The following is a 27097-nucleotide window of genomic DNA, read 5'->3' on the forward strand; positions in this document are numbered from 1 at the left end:
ATGTGTGTGTACCTCACCTCTAGATAGTGCCGTACACTGTTCACTCACAACAATTCAGACATAACCGCTTCAGGCCGAGCTCATTATAAAATGAAGCCAATTAAATCTGCCGCTTTTAGACAAACATTTAACCTAATTGCACAGACAGTGCACATATTAAACGTTAGGTCCTTCAACTTACTTCAACTCATATCATATGGTTCATGTGTTAGAGCACATCAATGTATGTAATAACATCATACTAAAATTATATAACATGTTAAAGTCACTACAGCAGCTATGAAAACCAGTAGAGTTCTAATATTTATGTGCTTTGGCTTCTATGTTTACAATCAAAGTGGCCCTCTATCAGTAAAAGAACTATAATTGAATTACACTTACCAACACTAAATTGTATTTAATAGCCATATTGAACAAGAGAATGTTAGCAAAGAGGCTTTAAACTCTGGGGTAACGTTAGCTGCTTAGCTAGCCAGCACTGTTGATTATTTAACGTTAGCTAAGTAAAGAAAGCTCACAAACATGTAGCTACTCTTTTTACTTACACTGTTTTTACTTAGCTTTGTAAAAAAAATCTCCTTATGTCACTCTCCAGTTTTGTAGAACAAATTTCAGTGTTGCAAATTTGTTTTCATAAAAAACATAATTTGGCTGCTGATAATAGCAAAAGGCAACACGCTAATACTAATGTAAATTACTTGTGGGTTAAAACAAGTGATGTTAAAGTGACTTTAACAAAGGAAATTCTGAAGCTCTAAGTTATTTACAAATTTAAAAAAGTTTTTTGGTCTGAGCCGGTTGGTTGTTCATACCTCACTCTGCGGTTAACAACAACATCACTTCCACAGCTGCAGCCGAACCTGCTGTTACTGTGTAGTGCTTTCTATCTGGGGGGAACCAAAAAGCCTGAACAGCGGGGGTGTAGCAGAGTATAAGTACGAATTAAAAACATAAAAACATACAGAAAAGCAACTTTTGTTGATATGCAATATCATTAAAGCTAATTGAAAACATTTATTGTAAAAAATAAATTGAATATCTTCAAACATTTGAGGGGGCCCGTGCCCTCTTCACTTGAATGAGTGTGACCACCATACTTTGAGTTTATCATCACTGTAGCAGAAAATTCGATCTGTATTTAACATTTTTATTCATTATTATTTATGAATTATTCATTTACCATTCATTTTTCACCCAATGGCAATATCATATTAGCTGTTACGATTATCAAGATACTTTTTCTTCGTCTTGAAACCCATTTCTTAAATAATGTCTGTTATCCTCTGCTGACCTGAAAAAGTCATGCATGTGATGATCCATGTTTCTCTCGACTTCTGTCACAGTCAGACTTTTCTCTCATCTGCAGCTGGTTCAGCATCCAGGAGGGAGGCTTTTAACTAAATCTAAGAGGTCTGAGCATAATTTTCATAATCTAATTTTAGCTTCTCTGCTTCAGTTGTCACCTAACTCACCTAAAATGTTAACACGAGGTGAGCACCTCCTCATATCCATGCACTTACACATAGGAGTCTCACCTCCCGAGACAAGACATTGCTAGTCCTTTCAAAATCCAAGCTGAAAGTCAATCATCAGTAATCGCATGTTGTTGTTTTTTTTTTGTTTGTGCAGGTTTTCTTCTTCAGACACTGCGTTTAAATCAATCCTTAAAACACACACTAGAAATGTGTTTATATCTAATTTGTCTCACTCCTATGAGAGACTGTGTCTCAGCTGTACTCAAAGCCTTAGATAGCTCAGTAAAGATAGAAACAATATAAAGGCTATTTGGCTGTTTGCATTCATGCTTATGAACAGTAAAGCACTGATATCTTGATGAAAGTGGAACTGGATTAAATCCCAAAATGGAAAACCCAACACATCCATCCACCCATCACATAGGCTCGTAAAATTATGTGGAAATGGTGGTTTTGTAACTTGAAAAATATCACTAGTTGAAAAAAAGTCTTTTTCAGGTGTCTGAGTCAGATAAATCTAGTTAATCAAAACACCAGTGGTTTGAAGATCTTATCAAAATGCAGTTCAAGTGCTTGTATTACTTCATTTTGGTATTTCTACTGACGTGAAACAAAGACTTTTTACCATTAGCACAGCTCTTTTAATTATGCGCATCAATAATTTCAAGGTGAAGGTTTGTTTTGCTGCTCTTGTAAATTAACATGACGTTAAGCCTTTTTCTTTCCAGTTCACTCACTCCCACGCATAAAAGCTAACAAAACATGTGTAAGTTAGCAGATATATTAAGCAATTCTAGAAAATGATGGAGGATGAGGAGGAACTCACATCAAAAAAAAAAAGTCAGACAATAGACAAAGGCAGTAAACAGAATTAACAAATGACACCTACAGAGCAAGCTACAGAGAGATAGTGTGAGTGGGATGGAGAGAGAGAGAGAAAGATTATTTGTATTGTGTTCTGTAATGGTAGCTGTTGTACTTTGGTTGCAAGATGTCACATTTTAGTCATCCCGAGAAAGCCTTACTGAACATTGAAAGCTTGGTTAGAGAAAATCTATTTGCCGTTGCAGGATGAGGATTTTGCTCAGGATGCAATATTACATTTCATTCAGCGCACGAAAATGGATGAAACATAACAAAAGCAAAATAAATAGGCTTTTGGACTCAGATTATTTGGCCTCTTATCAGTTGTTACATTTGAATGGTGCTTGTTTATGCCCCCTGAAGGCAAGAAAATGTTCTGCATAACTGTTGTTCTGCACAACACAACCAAAACAAAACGGGATAATACACACACACAAAAAAAAGTCCATATCTTGGAGCGTGCATTTGTTAAATTGAAATGCATTCTTCCATTAATTCACATATTGATCGGTTGCAAGAGGAATAAATTACTCTTTGAATTCAGAGTTTTGCTCATAATAGGAATCATTCATCAGCTGCTTCTCTCCCTCTGGGCCTGTGTTACAGCAAAACTAACAGCTCACGCTGAGGAATTAAAAACTGATTCTCTCCACCTTCGCTCACAGCACTTATCAATTATCACCAGCCAATATTTTATGCTACAATACAATACATTTGTTATGCCAATAAATTCACCATGGAACGTTTCCGCTCCGTGTTAAAGAGGAAACAAAGGGAGGTTTGGGCAAATAAAAAATTTAACTTTGACAAGGAAATAACAAAGAGATTTCATTACGAAAATGTAATTTCAGGAGAAACCTACTCTTTGTTACAATAATTGAAAAACAGGGGAGAGTGCTAACTCAGATCGGAGATTTGAAGCTCAGCATCCCAGTCAGTGTTGTCAGCAGAGCCATTCCACAAGTCAAACCCCTGGCTTATTGGAACAAGCTTTTAAATATGCCATGAGTTAGTTACAGATTCTTTAGAAGCTGCTGCCGCTCTGAACACGTGTTTGATGGGCCACTTGAGACGGTGCAGAGGCGCGGGGTGGGGAGTGAGGGGGGAACTACAGGATATGGACAGAGAAAGGAACAATAGATTTTCTGATGATATGAGCCCCAGAGCTTGAAGAGTTCTAGCAGATTAATTGATAGTGAAATAATGAGAGCTTTCAACCACCCCGCCTCACTAGAGGAAGGACTCTTCCTCTCTTATGCGTCTATTATCTTTAGGATGTCTCCCTCTCTGCTCGGCTCCTCCAACAACCTTTCTTCATCTTTGTTTCTTTCTCTACCCTTTGCCTTATTCATGAGCTCTGTGTCTGTTTGTGCTCTGCAATTAGAGTAACTCTACTTTAGGATAGACGGAGACATTAAAGCATTTGTCCACAGGAAAGATACAATATTAATCAGGGATATCAATCTCCTCTGATACAGGCTGATATTTTACAGCAGGAGTTCAAGGAAACAAAAAAAGGTGAAAAACATTGTGGAGAAAAGTTTAGTCACTAGTGGAACTTGTGAAAGTGATCCACAAATAATAAGTATAAGTAATGGAAAGCAAACACACACACAGACTCATGCAGAGGACAGACCATACGGTCACATTAGTCACAAGAAACTTCACTTTCCACACATAACTTGCCAAAGACTAATTCACTTATATCATGAATGACTCGCCAAGGTAACACCCATGGACTAGCTAACCAAATAAACGATGGTGAAAGGCACAATCAAATGAGAGCCACATCATGCCAAAAGGGATGGAGACATTCATTATGCTCAGGGTTGGAGAAATAGTACCAGCAGGACACTGGGCGCTGCAGCAGAAAGACAGATGATCCCTGAGAGGGGAAGGGAACACAAACTGTACCTGCAGTCCCTGGAAACTTTTCCTAGTCAACTTATTTGGACTAAACAGAGGGAGGATTTAGGTGTATGGAGGATATGAACGAGGGAGGATGGTGTTTATTCATGTGTATAGAGTTCTGAAAGGCTGTCAATTTGCTGGCTACAGAAACACATTTCTCTAGATTACACAAAACAAAAGGACACATTTGCAGAGAATCAAAGCTGAGTTTAGGGGTGCAGGCTTACAGGCCAAAGTCCCATATAACTGGAAATGGCCAGTGTCATTTTTCATACTCCAAACTCTGGTGCAAAACCATGTGCAACTAGTCAAAAACATTATAGCTGTTTATATTGCCTTGTACGAAAGTGCCTCGTTCCTCTTTCCCTCCATGTGACCTCATACATAAATGATAAATAAAAAAACATGAGTAGAGGGAAATATGCACATTTGGATATTCATCAAAGTTTAAGTGGTGTATTCTTACATTCAAGACAAATTTGTACCAGACTGACGCAGAGCATGTGTAAAGCATATGTGAAACCCGCGGTGGTTCCCTTTCACTTTCTCTGCAGCGCTGCAAACATTTCTAAGTGTCAGTAATCTGGATCAATAATCTTGACTGTCTACCATCGACACATTAAGTCCATCAGTCTGTGAACAGATTCAGTGCTGGGCTCAGTTTTTGTCGCCATCTGCAACAGTGCTAGAGACTGACACATCTCTAGTGACAGCAACTAGTATATGCTCATAGGCTTGGCAGAGCACAGCAGCAGCTGTTCCCTGGCCTCCTTCAGCGGCTTTTACACTTTCCCCTTTAGTAAATCAAACCCTTTTCTTTCAAGCTGTTATATGGTTCTCTTGGTGGATGTAACATCATTCACATTTTTGTCTTCTCCCTCCATATGTCATCTTTAGGATTTAATGCCAATACTTGTTTTGCAGAATACAAGGCTATTTTTTCTTTTCAGGGCACAGAGTATTACCTGAATATCAGGATTCCTCGACTTATTTTTCACTTTCTTTAAATGTCTGTTTGGTTTCAAAGATTATGCATGTGGGTGTTTCCGTACTGCCTAATATGGCATCTCTGAGGAGGTGCAATTATGTTAATTGATGATAATTAAGGTCGCATGAACATGCTTCATATGTATGAGTGATTTAAATTCATCAACATATGCATGAATATGACTGAAAAGTGAAAACACATGTCTCTGAACACTTGATGGATTTGGTTTTTAATGTTTTTAATTTGCAGTTGCAATCATTAATGTATGAATGTTTGGTGAATGGCACCCAGTGCCCGTGTTTATATCTCCAAGCAAATTTCTCATGTTAAACTCTCCATCTTGTTGCCTCATTTGAAGGAATAGTTTGACAAATTGACATAGACTTAATCACTTTGTTCTTGTTAAAATGAGGCAACAGCCAGCAGCCAGTTAGCTTAGCTTAGCTCAAAGGCTGGCGACAGGGAGAGAAAGCAAACCTGGCTCTGTCCTATGAATAAAAAAATCTGCCTAGCACCTCTAAAGCTCACTAACTAACACATTTGTTTACATCCGTTCAGGAACCATAGTGTGAAACTGCCACACTGAGGTGTTACAGGGGGTTATGTGTAAGGCAATTTCGTGTGAGTGAAACAGCCGATGCTCCAGGATGTTACTGCTCCTGGCTCAGAAATAGTTCGGCACACAACGCCCCGTACACCTCAACGTGTCATTTTTACACTCTGCTTCTTGTACTGATTAAATAAATGAGATATAATGTGTTAAAGGTAAAGTCAGCGATTCTAATCCAATATACTTTTTGTCAAATTCAGCGAATATCTCCTCACGGCCCGCTAGCTGTCCGTTCTGTGTGTGTGCTGAAAAAAAATTCAGTGTTCATACACAGCACTGGCTCTGTAAATGGGCATGTAAATTCAGTGGCTTGGACTGAGCTACACAACACTACTCCAGCCAATCAACAGCAGGGGGAGTTCGTGCTTGTGCACAGGACAGGGGGAAGTCATCAGAGCAGCTGTCTGTGTGAGGACATGACAGTCTCCCGTCTCCAGCACCAGTTAAATGATGGGGGAGGGCTGGCGAACTGGAGAGAGAGAGAAGCTATGACCAATACACATAGAAAGTGTTTTCTCACAGAACAGATACACTTCTATTTTATTAAATGTATCAATCCACACTGACTCCCAGACAGTCTCACAGAAACCCACCATGTTTTTTTTACACTCCGAGTCTGTTTCTGTTGCATTAAGTGAAGCATAATCTGAGCAGGCAGCTGTTTTAAATCATACAAGAATCCCAATGTACATGTGTTTTAAATTCATTTACCATATCAGCGAATCAATAAATACAAACAGTGTTGTTTTCTTTCCATGGAGCCGACATGCAAACTATTTTGGTTCAGTAAATTTCTGCTGTCAGTCAGCCTGGTGAAGGCAGTTACCAGGCTGCTGTCTTCTCAGGAGCTGCAGCTGACAGACGGCTGCTTCTGTAGACAGACACGCTGAACGCAGGTCGAGTGAGAAGAGGGGAGACTGCAGAGAGGCGGAGAGTGTGGATGGACTGTTGTGCTCACTTGAGACAAAAAAAAAAAATTCCGCTCGTGATAATGTGTGAGAGGAACGGACGTGACTCTACAACTGACGTGTCGCTCTGGATTCCACCGTATTTCTCTTTTGGTCATTGCCTTGGCAATGCGTGCCCATGAATTTGAGGGGCGGAGCTTCTGAAGGAGCACGAAGGGAGGAGTGTATTTGATTGGACGTTTAGTTCAAATATCAACAATCTTTCTCCAGAGTGACTCGACCTTTAATTAGAGAGTTTTAGAAGTGCTGGGAATGAATTTTGTAACCTTTTCGAAAGCTAACCGACTGCTGGCGTTAGTTATACATTTGCGCACAGACGTGACAGTGGTATCAATCTTCTCATCAAACTCTGGGCAAGCAAGCAAATTAAGCAAATTTCCCAAAATTACAAAATTTTCATTTGAGGACAAATGAACCAGATAACTGTAAATCTATAACAGCTTGTAAATATTCCATAGGGAGTCCTATTAATTTAGCAACATTTCGCTGTTTATTTGAACACTGCTACAGTATGTCCAGCTTTATTTATCACACTGACCTTTTCAATCTGTAATGAAGTGTAACCATTTCAATTTGGAAAAGTGTAAGTGTAAATGAAAGGAAAGTGCTGTGAAACACATTTGTTTATGCAAACACACACACACACACACAGCAATCTCTACTCACCCTGAGAGCATGCGGCGACTTAAGCGGTAGTCCGGTGATGGCCACCTGTGCCGTGTCATCTGCATGTGCACTGAACCCATGGATGAACATGACTGGCCCGCTGTATGGGACATCTCGCTGAGGAACCAGATTCAAATCCCCGTCCACGTGGAAGTTGGGGTCCGACAACTCAAACGCCACGTCCTCGTTACCCGCACAATCATCAAACTCAACTGGAAGAAACACATAGAATGGGTAGATGTTACGTCATCACTCCAAACAAATTACAAATAAAAGAGAAGTCAAGAATAATCAGCCACTGAGGTATATGCTGTGCTGTAAAGAACTTGAGGGTTTGCCAGACGATCCACAAAAACAAGTATTTCTCAGATATAAACACATGCCCAGAAAATAAACAGATACCCAAAGAAAGAGTAGGATGTTCTGAAGGGCTCTGTCAGCTAGGCAACAATAAAGTCAGTGATCTCTATTCACACAAGCCTCCTGCAATATTTATGACCCACTGCATAACATTCTACGCATTGTAGACTTATTAATGTGGCTGACTTGCTTTTGCAGTGCTGTTGCTTTTATTACAGTGAATGCAACGGCTCCCAGTTGCGGGGCTGAATAAGAAGAAAGAATTGAAGTGTAGGAAAAGAAAAGTGTCACCTCTGAGTTATGTGCATGTGACGCGTGCACATGGGAGCTTGCCTTGTCTGACTGAGGGAGATACCGCCAAGGACTCTACCAGGCTTTATCCCTTCTGATCATGTTCATCCTCTCTTTATCTCTCTCACACACTCCCCTCGGTGTCGCGACATGATCCCCATGTCCTCCCCCACCCTCAGCCCTGACAATCCTCCCCTCCCTCATCCTTCACGTCCTCTTTACCTCGGCATCCTGCTGATGCTTCCTACTGTTGCCGCTCCTGGAGGGAGGGGTTCCAGAAGTAGTCTGCATGCGTGGATGTGTACACGTGTTATTGATTAGTAAAGCAGGTGCAACAGGAATCACATGGTACTGTACAACTCTCAGCGTGGGTCTGAGAGAGCAAGGAAATTTCAAGCCTCAGAAGTTTCTGCCTCAGACATATGGTGGCTTATATAAGTCTGCGTTATTTCTTTTTCAATTCTCTTTGAGTTCAGGAATTTTCTGCAATTGGAAACATGACGCACAGGATATTCCATATGGTTACCATTTACAATGTGCCAGCATGTTGTCTGTCTCCTCTCAATCAACTTCACAAAAACGATTTATTTATGGTAAAAACAAGTAAAAATGTGGATGAGAATGATTATGTTTCTCCACTCCTCTGGGGCAAAGAAAGAATGCTCGGCTGTCAAGGTATCGTCCTACATGATTCATCAATTACTGATGTGATTCTGTCAGCTTAACATAACAAAAAACTCTGTGGTACTGTAGTTCATGACCAACTGAGGGAACTCCTTCACAAAAGATCTGAAAGTCTCTCATCTCTGTGTTCTGTTCACATTGGGGACTGAACAGGCATCTTTCTGAGGAAGAAATGGGTTTAGATTTAAGCCCATATTTATCAAGTTTCTCAGAGCAGCTTGTGGATCAGTGGTGCCTCTCTGAAGATAAAACGCCACTCTCTTCCTCGGTGCAAAGGCTGCGAGCCCTCTCTGCTGAACCAACTCGTTAAAAGTTGAATCTAATATAACTGGCTTGATGTTGTGGTGTTGAATGCTTACCACCTCACACTTACAATATATTTGAATCACTGCCATACCAATATAGTTTATAAGCACAAACAGTAATTAACACAACCAATGATCTGAGACAGTCTGACAAAAAATTCTGTTAGTATAAGTGTGTATGTGTGTTTTTAAAAAAAAGCAGACCACTTGTAGGAAATTAAGCTGGTTGGGTAAAGCAGTGTACAGTCTTTGGTCTCGAGGGGGGTCGTAATGGTAGATACAAGGTACTCAGCATTAGATACTTTATGAAATTTGCTACATACAATGAAACATAAATAATCTATAGCATCAGAGAGTTACAGTGTAGGGTCAGGAAGGGTTGCCAGCTCTTCACTGCCAGTTAACAGAGAGTGGGATACAGGGCTTTGATGCTGATGAGAGAGGCTGCTGGTCTTCTGTCCTTCTGTTCAAGTTTCGTCACATGTGAAGATCAAATGAAATGTTTTTATCAAAAGAAGAACAAGAATATAAGAAACTTTTCATGTTTTAGTGAGAAATTGAGAGAACATGTATGTTTTATGATGGCAGCAATACACTGCCTTAGCAAACAAATAAATACTTTATATATTTTTTAAAAACTCAATAGTAAGTGCAAAATTACTAGTTCCACTAATATTTCTCCTGTGATACACAAGTTTGCAAGCAACATCTTAACTGCACGGCACACACTTTCAGTTTACTGGAAATAGCCACTGCCTCCTCATTATGGGGACAGAATGTTCACAAAGAATCACAGCCCTCACTGCATTTGGGCCTTAATAATTAATGATCTTGATGTATACATAATACCACACAGTTGTGGGAAGGCTGTTGTTCAATTCAAGTACAATGGCAACCCATCGCTGTAATTAACACCTATTGTTCTACTGCTGAGAGTACTGTAGCTGTTGTTGTTCATGTTTCTCAATAACGGGATGCAATGTAGCTGGGACATAAAACAACTTCCTTGAAGACTCTACTGCCTAATTGCTCTCATTCAAGTGTCTACCTACTCTTCCACCCTCCCCGTGTTTTACCTTGTAAAAACAATGGCTGTGTGTCTGACTTAAACTCATCAATCTGTACCCATCTATCTCCCATCACCTCAGCACCAAGTGGAATGAGAAAAGTCCATGGTTAGCACTGCCTGACTATAAAATCAATGGACTGAAGTCTATCAAAAAAACTAATTTAGTACACTTAACCTTTGTGACTGTTTAGTCTGGCTTCTTTTATCTGTCTCACTGCAGACATTTTAAAAATCTTCCCTCTGGACAGAACTGTTTTGTGCCATATGGAGCAGAAGAAGAGAATACAGGAGAGGAGAATAGAGGAGAGGAGGAAAGAAGATGGGAAAGGACAATGAAAAAGAAAATGACAGTAAAGGCGAAGCTACAATGGACACTGAGAAAGAGCTACAAAGTCAACAACCTACTCTCCAGGGAAACAAGGCTCCATCTCAAAATTCAACTCTCACTTCTAAGCCAAAGCATGAAAGATGTGTTCATTTCCATTCCCATTACAAGCCTCAGATTTATTTCAATAACATGGGCGCGCTCTTTAGAGCCTGCAAATTGCAGCGCCAAACAGTGTCAGTGGCATTTCAAAGGCAGCCAGAGAGTGTTTGATGGTATTCTAATGTTGTCAGGTTTGGGGGGATTTCAGAAGAGAGCATGGTGAGCTGGCGGCTTTGAAGTCAGGCAACAATGACAGAACGCAACTTACCCCGCTTACCACCAGCACCACCACGCACCCACTTTCTTTCTTCAGAGTGCTGGCTCAGGGTTGAAATAACTGTGCACAACATGGATTAGGGTCGCCAAAATCCCTCACTGATGACTCAAGAAGAGAAGGTTGGCGTGTGTGTGTGTGTGGTTCAACTTTTTCCTCAAGTTTGACATTCAAGTTCCTTTCAGGCCAAAGCCTCCCGTGGAGTCTGTGAATGGCAAATGTTCCAGAAGCTCTGTCACTGAGGGCAATGGTTATTTCAGGCTTGATTGTTACCATCAGCTTTCTTGGCACCAGAAACAGCAATTCAAAGTTTTCATTTAGCAAGAGATCTTTGGGGATTTCACTCACCTACTTGAGTAATTGAATTTACTAAAGAAACAACAATCAACACCTTTTCTTAACGCATTTGGTGTTTTACGAATAACACATTTACCTGTCAGCCAGTGACAACATAGTCCGAAATTCTACATTAAATAGCTACATGAAGTTATGTAATATTCTTTATACACAAAAAATTAAATAAAAAATACATTGCATGCTCATCATGTCAATAACCCTCTAAAGGATAAAAATGACAAAATGGTCCAACAAAACCATCAGAATAATGAAAACAAAACATCTATACGCAACACTGCAATCTTGATTTTCTGCCTCTCATTGATTTGACATCTAACATTATCCAAGTGTATTTAAATTGGCTCTACTCTCTTTGTCAGCCACATAAATTGGATTTTTTTCCCTCCTCTGTCAGGTACTAAAGTTTTCCTTTGAGGTGTTTTGAAGACAATTTTCTGTCTTGTAACTAAATGTCAAGTCTCCATGATGGGAGAGATGGGAATCAGAGGAGTAATCTCAAAGGTGGCAGCACGGGTGTGTTTGAGCTGATAGCTGCCGTGTCTAACCAGACAGAATGTGCTCAGCCTCATAAAAAAGGCTCAGGAGAACACCATTCTCAAATAATCACCTGGCATAAGGTGCTATAAGAGCTGCTTTTGAAAATGTATTTGCACCCTGAATTGCATTTTACCCCAGAGTTTGCTACCACAGAGCATTGTGTAAAAGTCATTATGTGGATTCAGTGGTAACACGGATTGGGCTATTCATTTAGGAAGATAACAGTTTTAAGGATTAAAGGCAAGAACCAAAGTATAATTTGTGTCGTTTGGCAAACTATCCATCCAAATGTCGACAAAAGGCAAAATGCAACCACCAAAATTCACAGCACTGGAATCAATCTATCCATGTGTCTATCTACTATCTCTGTCTATCTTTTAATATGAGAACTAACGCTGAACAACAACAAACCTAAATTTACTGTTTTTTGATGCTGTTAAAGGATTGTTTACAACAGTAGACACCCACAATAAATGTTGTTGTCCCTAATGCTCAAAAATGCACTTGACTGTATTGGGCCATGCCTGGTTTCTATTATAAACAGCTGCAATCCCCTGCAATCTGGTTGTGTCCCAGCTTACTTCAAACATGCAGTTGTTCAGCCCCTCCTGAAAAAAACGAACCTTGATCCATACAGTCCCCATAACTACATCCATAACTACTCTCCTCCTACCTCGCAGATAGGAGTTTTTCTGTGTCTCTTGGTCCTTTCACATCTGAAACTGCTTCTCTTTCCTGTGGTGTGCCGCAAGGTTCCGTTTTGGGTCCTATACTCTTTGCTTTATATATGCTCCCCCTCAGTCAGGTTATCAGCAAATTTAGCGATGTTTCCTATCACTTTTACTCTGATGATATTCAGCTCTATGTATCTTTTAAGCCTGATAACCCCGATAAATTGTCTGTTCTGCACAACTGTCTGACTGCTATTAAGGACTGGATGTCAAACAACTTCCTACAGCTTAATACTGACAAGACAGAGGTTGTCATCATTGCTTCTGACAGTATAGCTCCCAAGGTAGCTGAGAGTATTGGGTCCCTTTCATCAGCTGTTAGGTCAAACTTAAGAAATCTTGTTGTCATATTTGACCAGGCTATGCATTTTGATCAGCATGTTAAATCATTGACCCGTACATGTTTTTTTCCATCTACGAAATATCGCTAAACTCAAGTCCATCGTATCATCGGAAATGATCATCCATGCGTTCATATCATCCCCTTTGGACTATTGTAATTCCATTTTCACTTGTCTCAGCAAAGCATCTCTGAACCGGCTACAAATGGTCCAAAATGCGGCTGCAAGGCTGTTAACCAGGTACAGCAGGATGACTCACATCTCTCCTATTTTAAGTTCTTTGCATTGGCTTCCCATCCATTTTAGGATTCATTTTAAGGTCCTTGTTAATACGTATAGAGCCCTGCATGGACAGGCTCCTGAGTACATCATGGATCTTATCCATCCCTACGTCGCCAGTAGGTCACTTAGCTCATCCAACCAGGACCTACTGGCTGTCCCTCACTCGCAGCTGAAAACTAAAGGTGACCGTGCCTTTGCATTTGTGGCTCCAACACTATGGAACTCTCATCCTGTATATATATGGTCAGCAGTCTCTATAGAAGTTTTTAAAAAACTATTGAAGACCCATCTTTTTAAATTGGCTTTTGTGTCTTCTTGAGTTATCTGATTGGTGTGTGATGTGTAATGATCATTTGTTCATGTGATTCTACTTGTGGTACCTTTTTTTTTTTTTTTTTTTTTTTAAATTTAACTTGTGGCATATGTTTTTACTCTATGTATGTTTTTATGGTCTTATTTTCAACTCTTATTCCAGTGAAGCACTTTGTGAGTTTCATTTCTGTGAAAGGTGCTATACTAAATAAATTTATTATAATGTTGCCCTCAGGTATACACAGTATCTGATTTGTACTCCACGTCACCCAGCCTTGCCCTAAAAATTCAATTTTTATACTAATAATTATTCCCACACTTTTTATTAACATAAAGAAGAAACAATGTTAATGAATATCTATAAAGTTGCATAATGTTGATATTGAACGTACTGGCTAAATGTTCACTTGCAACATATTTCATTTGTTTTCCTTACAAAATCCACTTTTGCAACACAATATTTGCTTGCAACAACTACAGCATAATAATACTTTTGTTACTGTGTTGTTCAGGCATAGCACATGGTTAAGGTCAGGGAAGAGATCATAATCTTGAACCCCTTAGCAACTTGAAGCATGAGACAGGGTGAGTTTAGTTTAACATTTAATAAAAAACAAGATTTTTCCTTCTCCAGTGGCAGTAATTATGTTTCCCAGAAAAATGTAATTACTAAATATTCAACAAAAAAAAAGGTTTCATATAAATATAATTTCAGGGAGATTGCGTTGATTCATCCAACACCTGCTGTGCATACATGAACCACCGCTCACGCTAACATCTGACAAAACAGTGATACTGTATTTCAGAAACCAGGTGGAAAATATTTAATTTTGATGGCATTATCTGTTAAAAAATGTTCTGTTCAGAGGGAAGTGTCTACATTAAAATATAATATGCAAATATATTTTTTGGTAAGGGCAGAAAAGTTTTTTATGTACTTATTTTGGAGCCACAGTCCCTCATTAGTGTTTGACATTCATTATTTTTTTTTTTTTGTTTGTTTTTTTTTGTTGTTGTTCCCTGTCACAGTGTACAATTCATTTCAGCTAACTGAAAACATCTAGATAATTATAACACATGATGTGTGTGCCCCTTGAGTGTTCTTACAAATAACAGGGCTAGAAAATGTCACTGTCAACTTGTGCCGCGAGAAAAAAATATTCTATTGTTAATGTTTAATTTTCTTATCTTAAGCTGTGATAAAAACTGTCAAAACATTAGAGAAGTTGCACTGTGCAGCGCTGACATTTTTAAAATTATTTACTTGAGGTTCAGAGATTGTGTTGAATCACTGGCTTAGAAATGTGCAAAAGCTGATTATGATAAGCTGGCACTTACAAAATAGATCAGTCACTAACAGCTTAGCAGCTGACTTGAAGTCATTCTACAAACTGTGCATAGTCAGAGGTATTTGGTCCCACAGCACACTCATGCGAATCAAAACCACCATCTTTATATGGAGAGGTTTTGTTTGCTGTTGTGCTAAATACAGCAGCTGGACTGGAGATGGTTGTTACATTGATCCGTGAGGCTCAACATCCAGAGATGGTTCATTCTGTTCTGTTTTAGTCTGCTGTCTGCTGCTCTGTGGGTATCCTGAGGTTCTTGTTTCTATCTCTCTGCTCCTGTAGATCAGTCAAAAAGAGACAGAAGAGAAACAAGACAGTGAGCGAGAGAAAGAGAGTAATTATGGTGGAATAATGAGGGCCAGCTCAGTGCTCTCTCACTCAAGGCTCAGGGTGATCTTCTCCTTGTTATTGCCTTGAGTTACAGCCTGTCCACCTTACCAGGCCAGGGATGCCACTGCCACTGCCGCCAGTGACACATACAGGTACACCCACACACACAGATTCCACAAAATAATGAACCTAATAGAAGTCTCACACTTTTTTATTGGAGTCTCATTTCAAGCTGACACCAGGCATAATTGATGCTCAATCAGCACCACATGAACACCTCAACTGTAAGTCTAGTTCTTCATGTTAGACTTGTGTTCAAATCCACAGCCAAGACTGCCACATTATCTATAGCATGTTAGCAACTCTGTAAGGTTGTACTTAGTGAGGATTTAAACTGAAAACAGCCCTATGTTAAAGCATTGCAGGGGGCTGTGTTGGTGGGGGCTTGTTTTTTAAGGTATTGGTGAGACAATGAAATACAATCCAAGAAGTCCAGTCAGAATTACAGATTAATGCCTTTGAAGGCTTATGAGACACCAAAACATTTCACAATGGTTTGCAATACTCACAGACATAATTTTACAACTCTGTAAAGTTACAGCCACAATAGTGTGCTAAATGCTAGAAATACAGCATTCACATTACAATTTAATCCAACAGGAATGTGCGCTTGCATGTTGGCCAACGCAGTGCGTTGATGTCACATTGCATTGCAGCAAAAGTTGAGTCTGGCTCAGTTGTGTTGTTTTGTCAGGAGGCCGCTGCATTGACACCCCTGCTGCATCAACAGGCTGCCCCCCTTCAAATGAATAAAAGGGCTGAGTTTTTAAACGAAGGGCTAATGTTGGTCTGAACACAGCCTTGGGCACAGCAGTGCTTTGCGCTATATGATGATACTTTGGTTTTAGTTTGTTTTGTTTGTTCACCGTATTTGTTTAGCATCATGCCAACATTTACTAAGTAGCATTCAACACTAAGTACAGCAGAGGATGTCATTAGTTTTGCAGGTATTTGGTTGTTACCAAAGTATTCAACAAATTCAAACGTTGACATGATGATGGCGTAAGATGGAAAATCAGGTGTTCACCAAAGTCATACACTGCAACCTGATGGGAAAATTTATGTCTGTATGAAATTTCATGGCAATCTACCCAATAGTCATTGGGAACTTGGGACATTTAAGCCAAAATCACAAACATCAACCTCATGGTGGCACTGAAGGAAAAGGCAGAGGATCACCAATTCACAAGGCTTCATCTGAAGATCCCAAATGTCTGCACTAAATTTCATGGCAATTCATCCAATAGTTGCTGAGATATTTCAGTCTGGACCAAAGTGGTGGACTGACCAACAGGCCAATATTACCATCCTTGGAGCCACCAGCATGGCTAAAAATGCCAAAAACATACTTATAGAACATAAGGTTGACTATTTAGAAAAAAGAGTTTAAACATACGTGTCTTTTCAGTGAGCTGCAGCCACTGTTGCGTGCAGCGTGCTTCAACCCTGCCTCTTAGTTTTGGCCAGATGTTATGATGCATGCAAAGCACAGGTGGATTTGCAGCTGCATCACAACAGTGGGGCTGCAGATATCAGAATTTTTCCAGATTCGTTGGCCTCAGTGCCAGAGCCAGGCCATGCTAAATTGCTGTGACTAATTTCCAAACAGTATACATTTGCAACCATAAGTGTACGCACACACTGCATGCAACATTAAATTACTGCAGTGTTCACGCACCTGACAGATGCATACCTATCCATCTACTATCTATCTATCTGTGGGTTTCTCCCTGTTTTATTTAATTGGGATATTTGCGGTTATGTATTCAGCCTGGGCAAAGCAAGACAAATCAGAAAGAACCTTGGGTTTATTAGAGTTTAACAAGGTTTTGTGAGCATCTTTTCTCTACCATAATTGCAATATGTATGTCCCCTAACGGATGGCAGGACTTTTGTTTATAATCACCCATGTTCATCAGGATGCAAACAAAGTCACAGACTCCTCTCCATCGCTCACTCACAGTCACAAACTCAAACAGAAGACACCAACAGAATCAGTCTCTCATTATTACCAGCAGCGCTTCATAAAGAAGTCTGAGGCAGATAATGACAGGAAATTGCACTACTGACATTTCTGACTGAAAAAGCATGTATCTTACATATGCCTCAATTTAAGTGCATGTGTGCCCATTTATGATTTGAGTGAACCTGTCAGCCTTTCTCTGTGAGTGTAAAGCAAGTAGGAAGGTAAACATAAACAAACATGTTCACTTGAAGGTGCAGTGTGTAATATTTAGGCTGTATTCAGACCAAATCAGGCGGTGCGTCGAAAACGCCAGTCCTCCCATTCCGTTGAATGGTGGTAGTGTGGCTGGGCTGTGGCCGTTTTGGCTGCTGCGGCACTGCACCGGACTGCGGTGGCCATCACACCCAGAGATCAGACTGATCAGAGTTGTAAACTCTGCCATGAGGGAGTACAAAGACATTACTAGGATGAGGAGAGGACATTTCTCTTCAATATGATAACGTTAAAAGTAATGTTAGACTTTGCTGTCAGCTCCTCGACTCATTTTAAAAATGACGAGAGAGAAAGAGAGAGAGCTGAGAGCACCAGCGAGAGAGAGAGAAAGAGAGAGAGAGAGCAGCTGTGGTCGAGCGAGCTAGAGAATGAATGAAGAGAGGGAGCACCCACCCCCTCCCACCCTCTCCCCTTCCAAGTGTGTAGGATAACCTACTGTGGATGCAAAACTTGTAAAAAAAAAGCAAAAGGCTCTCTCTAGAACCAGTGTTTGGTTTGTCCGTTCTGGGCTACTGTAGAAACATGAAAGTGCAACATGGCGGGCTCCATGGAAGAGGACTCGCTCCCTATGTAGACATAAAGGGCTCATTGTAAGGTAATGAAAACACAATGATTCTTATTTTCAGGTGATTATACACTAATTAAAACATACTTGTGAATATTATATTCCATTTCTGCCAAGTCTGTTCCACTAGATACTCCTAAATTCTACACACTGCACCTTTAAACTCAATTAATTCATGCAGCAATCCTTGAGCTAGTCACCCTATCAGTGAAAAGATATATTGTTCAAGGTTGTTCACAGTGAATAACATGCATACATAAAACTGACAGCAACGGTAAACATCCCGCTGTCTTCACGCAAGCTGGAACTGTTTAGGCCTACAGACCTGGTCTTTGAAGTTGCCTCTTTCAAGGTTACACCTGCTTAAATATGAATTCATTTAAATTCCTATTTCAGAACCCATCGTTGCACTCCTCAACCCGGTTTTTATGTGAAAATATAAATGAAAATGTATTAGCGTATCTATGCTATTGAGATACCCTGAAGCCTAGTTTGACAAGGTTAACCACAGCAACAGATCTGAAGGGGAGTGAGTGAGGTTTATTCTAGCACCATAACCAATCAGTCTGTTTGTTTGTCAGTGGTTGGGCAAAGCGCTTCATCAAAGAGGGCCAGGGCAGGGATGGAAGCCGATTCAGATGATCACAAACACAGGCACAAACATAGTCATATAAAGACACATCGAACAGTCAATCAGCTGCAGAGCTATGTAATTACTGTACATCTTTGCTTATGAGCACCATCAGCAAACCAGATATTAAGAGATTATACGCACTGTGATGCCAGGTAGACAGCCAGGCAGCTTGTGCAATGAACTAGATGACCTCAAACTACTCTGCCAGTCTGTCAATCATCCCAGCCACAACTGACCACTAGTCCATTACTGTGATGTGCAAGCAAAGCAGCCAGACAACCAGTCACAGAGCCACATGAAACCGATGGAAATCTGAACACATCATCTGATCAATAAACTACAGATAAGCTGCCATCAGTTGGATGGATAATGATGACAGATAATGTATGGTTTGTTGCATTTATTGATAATCAGCTCTAAAAAAAATAATTTTGAATTTAGCTCCAAAACGAATTCTAGAGGTCAGGAGTCCTTTGAAACATATGATTGCAATTGACAGACCAGCTGGCGCTACGGAAGCAACAGGGAAAGCTCTGAGTCATAGAAAGTGTCAGTGATCACTTGTTGACTACCGCAGTAGTGATGTAATCTTACTTGACTTCTAAATGTACTGCAGCCAAAATTAGATTTTGTCTCTGCTTGTTGCACATGATGACCACTGACAGGATCCCTTCCCTGAATCTGTAATCAAACTTGACTGGGGCTTATAGTCTTACTGTACACTAAGTAAGTTCAGAGGTAAAAGTTTAAAGTCATGAGCATGAAGCATGTCTACTCTCCAGTCACAGTGTCCACACTTACAGACTTTGAAGCACTTCCCAAAAAGTCCATGAAGGCTCAGAGCTGTCCTGCTGTGAAAGTGCTGGAGGGCTGCCTCGCGGACGTTTTGAGCCTTTTATGCACACTTCCTTTAAGTCTGGAGTGCTGCAGACTTTGCTTGAGGGAATTAAAAACATTCCAGAGCATTCTGACATTAAAACTGGGATGACAAAATAAATAAATAAATAAATAAATAAATCACTGATACCTAGCAAGAATGAGTTTACACATATGTGGCAACATTACTAATAATATTACTAATCACATGTATTTTACCATTAAAGTCAGAAAGTGAGCAACAAATATGACATATGAAGTATATAGTTGCATTACTTACACACAGAAATTCCTCTGCCCCACTGAACATGTGATTTGACTAAGTGTTGTTCTATTGCTTATACAGTATTTGGAGTGTTGTGCCCTCCTGTACTCACACACTTGCATGTGTTAAGTACTACAGTGTATAAATAAACATTATTATCATTATTATTATTGCTGAGCAACTAGGTTAATTAAATCTGTAAGGGTTCAGTGCCTTGGGCTTACGTGAACAATATACTACAGTTGAAATCGGCACATTGCTCACAGGCATAATGGAATGATGTGACCAAGAAAAGTGTCCCCTCGAGTTTTAAACACCACAGTCTGGGCAAACCTCAAGTCAGACCTTTTTCCAATTGGAAAATCTGTTTATAAGTTTGTTCTCAACCCCTATGGACATACAACCACAAATGGTTAACAAAGTCAAGTGATTTCTTGCATTTTGTACACAAGCACAAGGTTCCAGTTCAGCTGTTGTTTATACTGTTTTGATTTCTGAATTAGCTACATAGAACACACCGAGATGAACTAAATCAATTTTCTGAACCAGCTCTCTGTAATCACAAGGATCTATAGCACCTGCTGTTGTTACATTCCATATTGCACAGCTTCAAAATCTCAGCATCCCATGCGGTACAATTATCAGTACACGGTAAACATAACTGTAAATACTTCTAACTGTGCATATACACATATGAGTTCAATTATCTTATGTATGCTGATTTATGAGTTGTGATGACCAGTCACCTCTTTTTCTGTGCTTTGTTGGTGCACAAAACTGTGCCTGTATTCGTTATGAATAATATTCCTCTTGCTGTATTATCAGCTTTTAGTATAGCCACAGTGTGTGCTCATTTCAAATTTCAATATCAGGGTTTCAGCCATCATTGACTTCAGCTTTTGGAATGGAAGGCCAGACCTCCAGAGAGCACACCAGCTTTGATTTTGAAATAAGCATAATGGAGCCCTAAGGGTGGACACTGGGAGAAGGACCATGAGTACAGTCTTATTAGGTTTTTGAATGAACAACCGCAACAAAAGATGTGCTCTGTATATTCATCAGTGCTGGTGGAGCCTGTGAGTGTGTCTGTGCATCTGTAAGGATAAATGCACAAGATTAGATGAGATGCCAGATGGAAGTGAGATTAAACATGTGATCGTGTGTATATTTGCTGTGGCTTCATGCCTCTCCAATAAAACACTCCCAGAGCAGCTAAAAGTACCCGTGCACCTGTAGCATATGTGCAAATACGTTCACGGATGTTGTTAAGGGTCTATTTTGTCCTAAGCAGAGGAAGGAATATTTGCCAACCCATTTAACAGCAAAGCAAAAAAGGGGGAAAACAACTTCCTGCCAACTGCAGCAACACCCAAACCTGTCAATCAAACAACACACGCACTGGAATACACAAACACAAAGAAGCACACATACAGTGAACAAATCCATAAGCAAACGTAATTTCACACACAAGCTGACATCCTGCAACACAGAGGCACCCAGCAACGGCAGATCAGGCAGATCGATAGCCTTTCAGGAAGCCAGTAACACCCAGGTTGAGCCCCTGAGGCTCTAGCCAAGTTACTCAGCACTTTTCCTGGCCACTCAAGAGGAGCCATGCTGGGCTCTGGGCCAAGAGCCAAAGACAGGAAAGTAGCATATGAGAAAGAACAAAACTTTTGACACAAAGTAATTTTGTCACTTCTATGGCAACAGCCTTCATTGTCTCCTTAGTGAGTGCACAGTTCACTTAAAATGTCTGATTGAAGGTACAGTCTTTGTTGGTGAAAGTGCTCTGTCAAGGATCTGCAGGTTTGAAGGACAATTTTTTATATCATTTATGCTCTGCATTATGGTGTCTACACACAATCAGTGTAGCTGGAAATCTTGTTTTCTGTTCACCTTAATTTTTATTTTTGTTGTGCCAGAGTTAAATGTCATACATGTGCCTGCATTTAGACCAAATAATATTTCAGGCTTTTATCGTATATTGAAAGGGCAGAAAAGAACAACAAATGAAAAGATCTAATGAAACCATTGGGGACAATCCTGAATCCTAACTCTGGAAAGCACAAATGATGTGTTTCAAACAAAAATGTTTTACTTTATGAAAATATTTGAATACTTTGGAAAGTATGACTACAGCTGAGAACATATTCTGTTCTGTTTCAGACTCAGCTACTCCATTTTGAGTGTCAAACCCCCCACACCCACAGATATACAAGTAAAATGAGGGGAAAAAAGCATGAACATGTCACCATTCAGATATAGTATGCTGTCTTCTTATTCTGAGTGACATTTTAAAGCAGCTCATTTTAATTTAGGTTAAACACAATGATGGTGCATGAAAATGGAAAGTAAACTAGACTCGACAGCAGGTCCAACTCTGAATGACACCTGTATTCATTTGGATAATTTGGGGATTCTGTGTCTCTGCCCTACAAGTGGCAGGGTGCCAGTGTCTGTGGTCTTATCATGGGGGAACAGATATTCTAAAATAACACAAAACGGCTGCCTATGTCTTGTCACTGAGATGGAACTTTACTGCTCATAATTAGAGTAATATTTTTTGTAGTGCATCAAAATAAAGTACACAAGGAATGCATGGAATGTGGGCTATACAATAATGAGGTGCAGATACTTGCGTGGATGGTTTGTGTGCGACAATGAAAGAAAGAGAAATACGTGGCTCATTTGATGGCTGTCCTCTGCAGCTGCTGCTGACAAAACCCATATTTATATACTGTAAACATAACTCCAAATGGAAGAAACAATTGTGTGCAACTACAAATACACACACACACACACACCCAGTCCTGCATTTGCAGACAAACACTTACACAGACACACACATTTATTACCTACAGCAGACCATGTAAATACAGAGTTATAGCACATTAGTGCTGGGTGATAAAACAACAAACCTAATTATCTGACAAAATTAAATCAGCTTGATAATCTTTTGATAAAGTATGCAGCATAGTTGCATCATTTCCAACAAGGACTGGGCAAGTGACAGCCCTATGAACCAATCAAAGTGAAGAACAAAGACAATCTCCTTCAAAGTAAACAAAACATCCTTCTAAAAGGTAAAATTAACAGACTTATTAGTTTTATCAAATGTACAACTGTTTTATGTTTTAAAAATGATCTCAGGATTATAAAGACAGGTAATCTTCACACAGAGCAAGTTCTCCTGAGAAACAGTAGGAGTTATAGTAAAAATGGTTTGTAGGAAATGGGTACAGTGGTTATTTCCCTCCAGAAGAGCAGTCAGACCCACAATGCTAACAACCTTATGGTATATCCATGTCCAAAATATAAGGCCAACTCAACAAAGAACACTGTAGTTCACTTTTTTTAAAGTAAAGTGAAAAGACAATTGGCAGACTGCAACATTCATGGGAATACAGCAGTTTCTAAAAAATTTAACACATTAAATGAAATTTGTCTTGAAGACAAGAAGAAACTTGCTAGTAGATTCATCAAAGTTTAATCACTAAAAATGCAGTTGTAGAGTTTATAAGAGGAGACAGCTGCACTACAAGTAAATGTAACAGCTTAAACCTCAATTTAAACATCAGAAAAATATTAAACCATCCCTTCTGGCTTAAAGTTGTGTAGAAAAAAAACAAACTCATCCTTATGTAGGACAGTTAACCCTAAAATAAACATTGAAGAAATACCAGACCAGTTTCAAGAGACAGCGAAGACTGATGAATCTGTTCCACAATAGGGCTAACTTTGGTTTCCCAAATCTTGCAAACACTTGTTGAGTTAGACAGCAGTGATGCACAGCTGACTGGCAGCAGGCAAACAACAGGTTAAACAAGTGCTCAACAATTACAGCATTTGAAAGAGAAGACCATAAATGGCTCGTTCTGTTGGAGACAATTACATGAAGGAGTTCACCATCTAAAGCAAGCAATACTATAGGAATTGTCAGAAAAGCTGTCAAATAATCTGAGCAGCAACAAGAATCCTTCTGGAAGAACTAACCCTCCTTTAATTAACACATATGTGACCTCTAAATCTTAATTAAATCACTAATACCAACTTTCATAATTGGTTCAAATGCAGATATGCTCACATGTGGTTCATATTAACAGTGCCTTTTTGAGTTTCCTTGTAAACAACAAAAAGTTATATTTACATTCCGGTTTTTCCCACATAAACTCACTGTGTGTATCCTTGAGGCCTAACAGACATATTTGAGTGTAGTTCCATCCTCATAACATCTGTAAGTTTACATTTAAATTGTGCATTATTTATATCCATGTTTGCATCCTTTTTTCTTCCTCGTGTTCATTTTGGGCATCACTACAGTATGTTCGTTGTCCAGATACAGCTGCCTACTTTTAATCATCGGACCAGCATGACACCGATGGCGGGATGTGAGTCACACCACCTATGCGCATGTGTGTTCTCCTTTTCATGCATGGTACAAATAAACATTACTTCATAGCACTACTAATGGTCAAAACCTCCACAGGGTACCTTTAATATTTGAGGGTATGCACATTGCAGTGGTTTCTGGCATGCAGTACTTGACATTTAGCATCCTGTGTGTACAGTATACTGTATATCCACAATCTACTGGTTATCATCCCAAAACCAGCCAACTGGTTGTGAAGGAGGTAAGAGTAAAAATATAGAAGAAAATAGGTCAGTGCTACATTGTTTATATAAATTTTTTTCCCTCAAATTATCAGTAACTTTGTTAATGGTATTAAATGTCTATATTTGGATCATTATATTAAACCTAATCTAACTCATGGTGTAGTTAAGTTAAATAAAATAAGGTGCACCTCTTTACAATTTCTGTAACTTTTAAAGCCTACTCACACATCCACCAGCCCACCCTCATGTTTGTCTCAAGATTTGATCCTTGGCCATTTAATACAGAATTTAAAAAACTGTGTCTTTAAAAAGGAAGCTACAGGATGTTCAGAGCAGGCTCCCAGCTGGTGCAAACTGCTCTGATTGACTGCGGTCTCTAATCATTTCAGGCCATCACTTCCTTTCAGAATCAAGATGTGCCAATGTCTGGTCAGAATAATGTAATATTAATCTTGACAGTTCGTATCTGCTTGCCAAAACCTGCTCCCTAAATTTCTTCAAAGCTGCAATTAAAAACATCATGTTACTAATTGATGAACACCCTCTTAGTGAACAGCCCGCATTGAATTAAACATGTGAAGTTTATTTTTCATTCCAGGAGTGCTGTGAATGTTGTTTGTTAGACCTACTAGCAGATGTACAGCAATTTGCATCAGAAATGTAAATTTCTTCCCTGTTAAGTAGGTTAAGCACAGCCGGCACATAAGTATAGGGAGGAAGCAAGAGTGATCTTCTTCAGGGATGTAAGAAGGAAAGAAGAAGACAGGACAGATACAGAAGAGAGAGAGACACACAGAGAGAGTGCATCAAACGATTGCCAATTGCACCATGATTGCAGATGGGGTCTTGGCACTACTGTCATTGTGCCCCTCATAGACTGTGATTGCAGCCTCTACAGGCAGTCTCTGAGGACTGCTGGTGCCAGTTTGTGTGCCAGTGGACCAAGATACAACTTCGCAGCCAGCAGCAGGTGTGCTGACAAAAAGGTGAGATATCTATCTCAATGTCATACAAGATGAAATACTATAAGTATAATCAAATAAAGTATAATTAAAGTAAGTATAATCAAAAAAAGAATACTCTTTAGCACCAATGAAGTAAGCTAATGTAGCTTAAATAGTCAGATTGACAGCATGTAACTGAAACACAAGCTGATGTGGTGCCTTGTTGTTGTTGACTGCATGTGTTTTTCTGGACAAAAAGATAACAACAGTGGCTATAATTAATATTTCTATATGAACAATTGATCAAATGATTAATGTCAAAGGTGTTGCTCATATTGACAAAAACCCTCAGGGAATTATCATCCAACTCTTCCCTCAACTCTCAAGAGCGTTTTAGCATCTCTCAGCTCATTGTTTTGTAGTTTCTGGCTGCAGCAGGCAGCTGTTTTCAATGTTGTGGAGCATTTAGCCGCTAAAATTGTTAGTGGATCCCAAAACTGACCCAAAATGAGAGTGAATAATAGACTTTATCAAGGGGCCAAAAAACAACTACAAATGAAAGCTAATGTTGCTTCATATCTGCTGAATGTGCAACTGTTTGCTAACAAGTTTACCATATCAACTTAAAAGGTGGTAATATTTCACTTGACAGCTTGTTTCCACCGACCCCAAGTGGCCAAAAAATCAGCTAATTGCCGCTTTATAGAAGAATTCAGGTTAATCACAAGTATAGTTTTAGCCATCATTTCACTACAGTTTAATGGAGCCAGAAACATGATGATCAGGGATGTTGTAAACAAGCCAACAGTTTAGCCAGATTATAAACCACTTTATATGGAGGTAAAATGGTAGCCCCAGTAATAATCTCATTGAACAGGATGATTGTGTGTGTACAATTATGAGTACAGTGATGGATGTTTACCATAAAGAATTTGGATAATTTCACAAGCCGCCTTATTTTTTTCCACCCAAATAAGTCTGATTAAATTGCGGGTTTGTTTGAAACATGTATGATTGATTATGATATTTCTTGCTCTTTTTGACCTGTTTTTAACGATGCCGCCATGTTCCAAAATCTCAGCATTTGACTTGATGAATATAGAAATGATGGCCAAAACTATGAACATGACACCCAAGTTGTAATAAACCTTTAAGGAGCAAGTTTTCCTTTAAGTATAAGCATATTACTGGCAGGTGTGTCTGAATTTTGAATCCCGAAACCTTAATTCCCACTTTCCTCATCTAATTTGATTTAACCACATCAAAACTCATCTAGCATTACTCACCGTTACTCTGTATTTTCATGGATTTGAATTCATAAGTTCTGCTGCATGATATCTGTGTTATTCACTATAAATTATATAAATTATAAAGAGCCATACAGCAGCCCATGAAGTAGCTGATAGTTATTCTAGTCAAAAACTCTCATGGCATTTCCTTGTGTCACTATTATTTCTGATGTGCCATAAAAGGATATGCTGCCACTTCAGCTTTTTATTCCTCTCTCACTTCTCCCCTCTCCTTTCCACAGCCTCTACAATTTACACTCCTCATCTTGCAACATCATTCCCTCCCTCTTCCATCTCAGCCTTCCTAACTACCATCTACCAGCAGCCTCCCGTCACAAGTTGACCCATATAAGGGTGAATGTAGCTGTGGGCCAGATAAGTCCACTAGAGACCCACATGGATTCTTTCTTTATCTTCACTCCTTACCCACACTTTCACCTGTTAGAAACAAACACCGTGCCCACCATACATATGTCC

At 39.5% G+C, this 27097-nt stretch overlaps 1 protein-coding gene across 3 annotated transcripts in view; it reads right to left on the reverse strand.

Moving 5' to 3' along the window:
- Positions 1-27097, reverse strand: part of cdh13 (cadherin 13, H-cadherin (heart)) — a 356169-nt gene that overhangs the window by 221054 nt on the left and 108018 nt on the right. For 2 of the 3 annotated variants that reach the window (XM_042412902.1, XM_042412901.1), the window contains exon 3: positions 7483-7694. In XM_042412902.1, the coding sequence (XP_042268836.1) occupies positions 7483-7694 (212 nt within the window). Of the gene's footprint in view, positions 1-812; positions 856-7482; positions 7695-27097 lie in introns of those variants that run through there. The other variant, XM_042412904.1, reaches the window with a different exon arrangement.

This window comes from Thunnus maccoyii, chromosome 5 (assembly GCF_910596095.1).
Source record: "Thunnus maccoyii chromosome 5, fThuMac1.1, whole genome shotgun sequence".
In the NCBI taxonomy this organism is placed as follows: Eukaryota; Metazoa; Chordata; class Actinopteri; order Scombriformes; family Scombridae; genus Thunnus; species Thunnus maccoyii.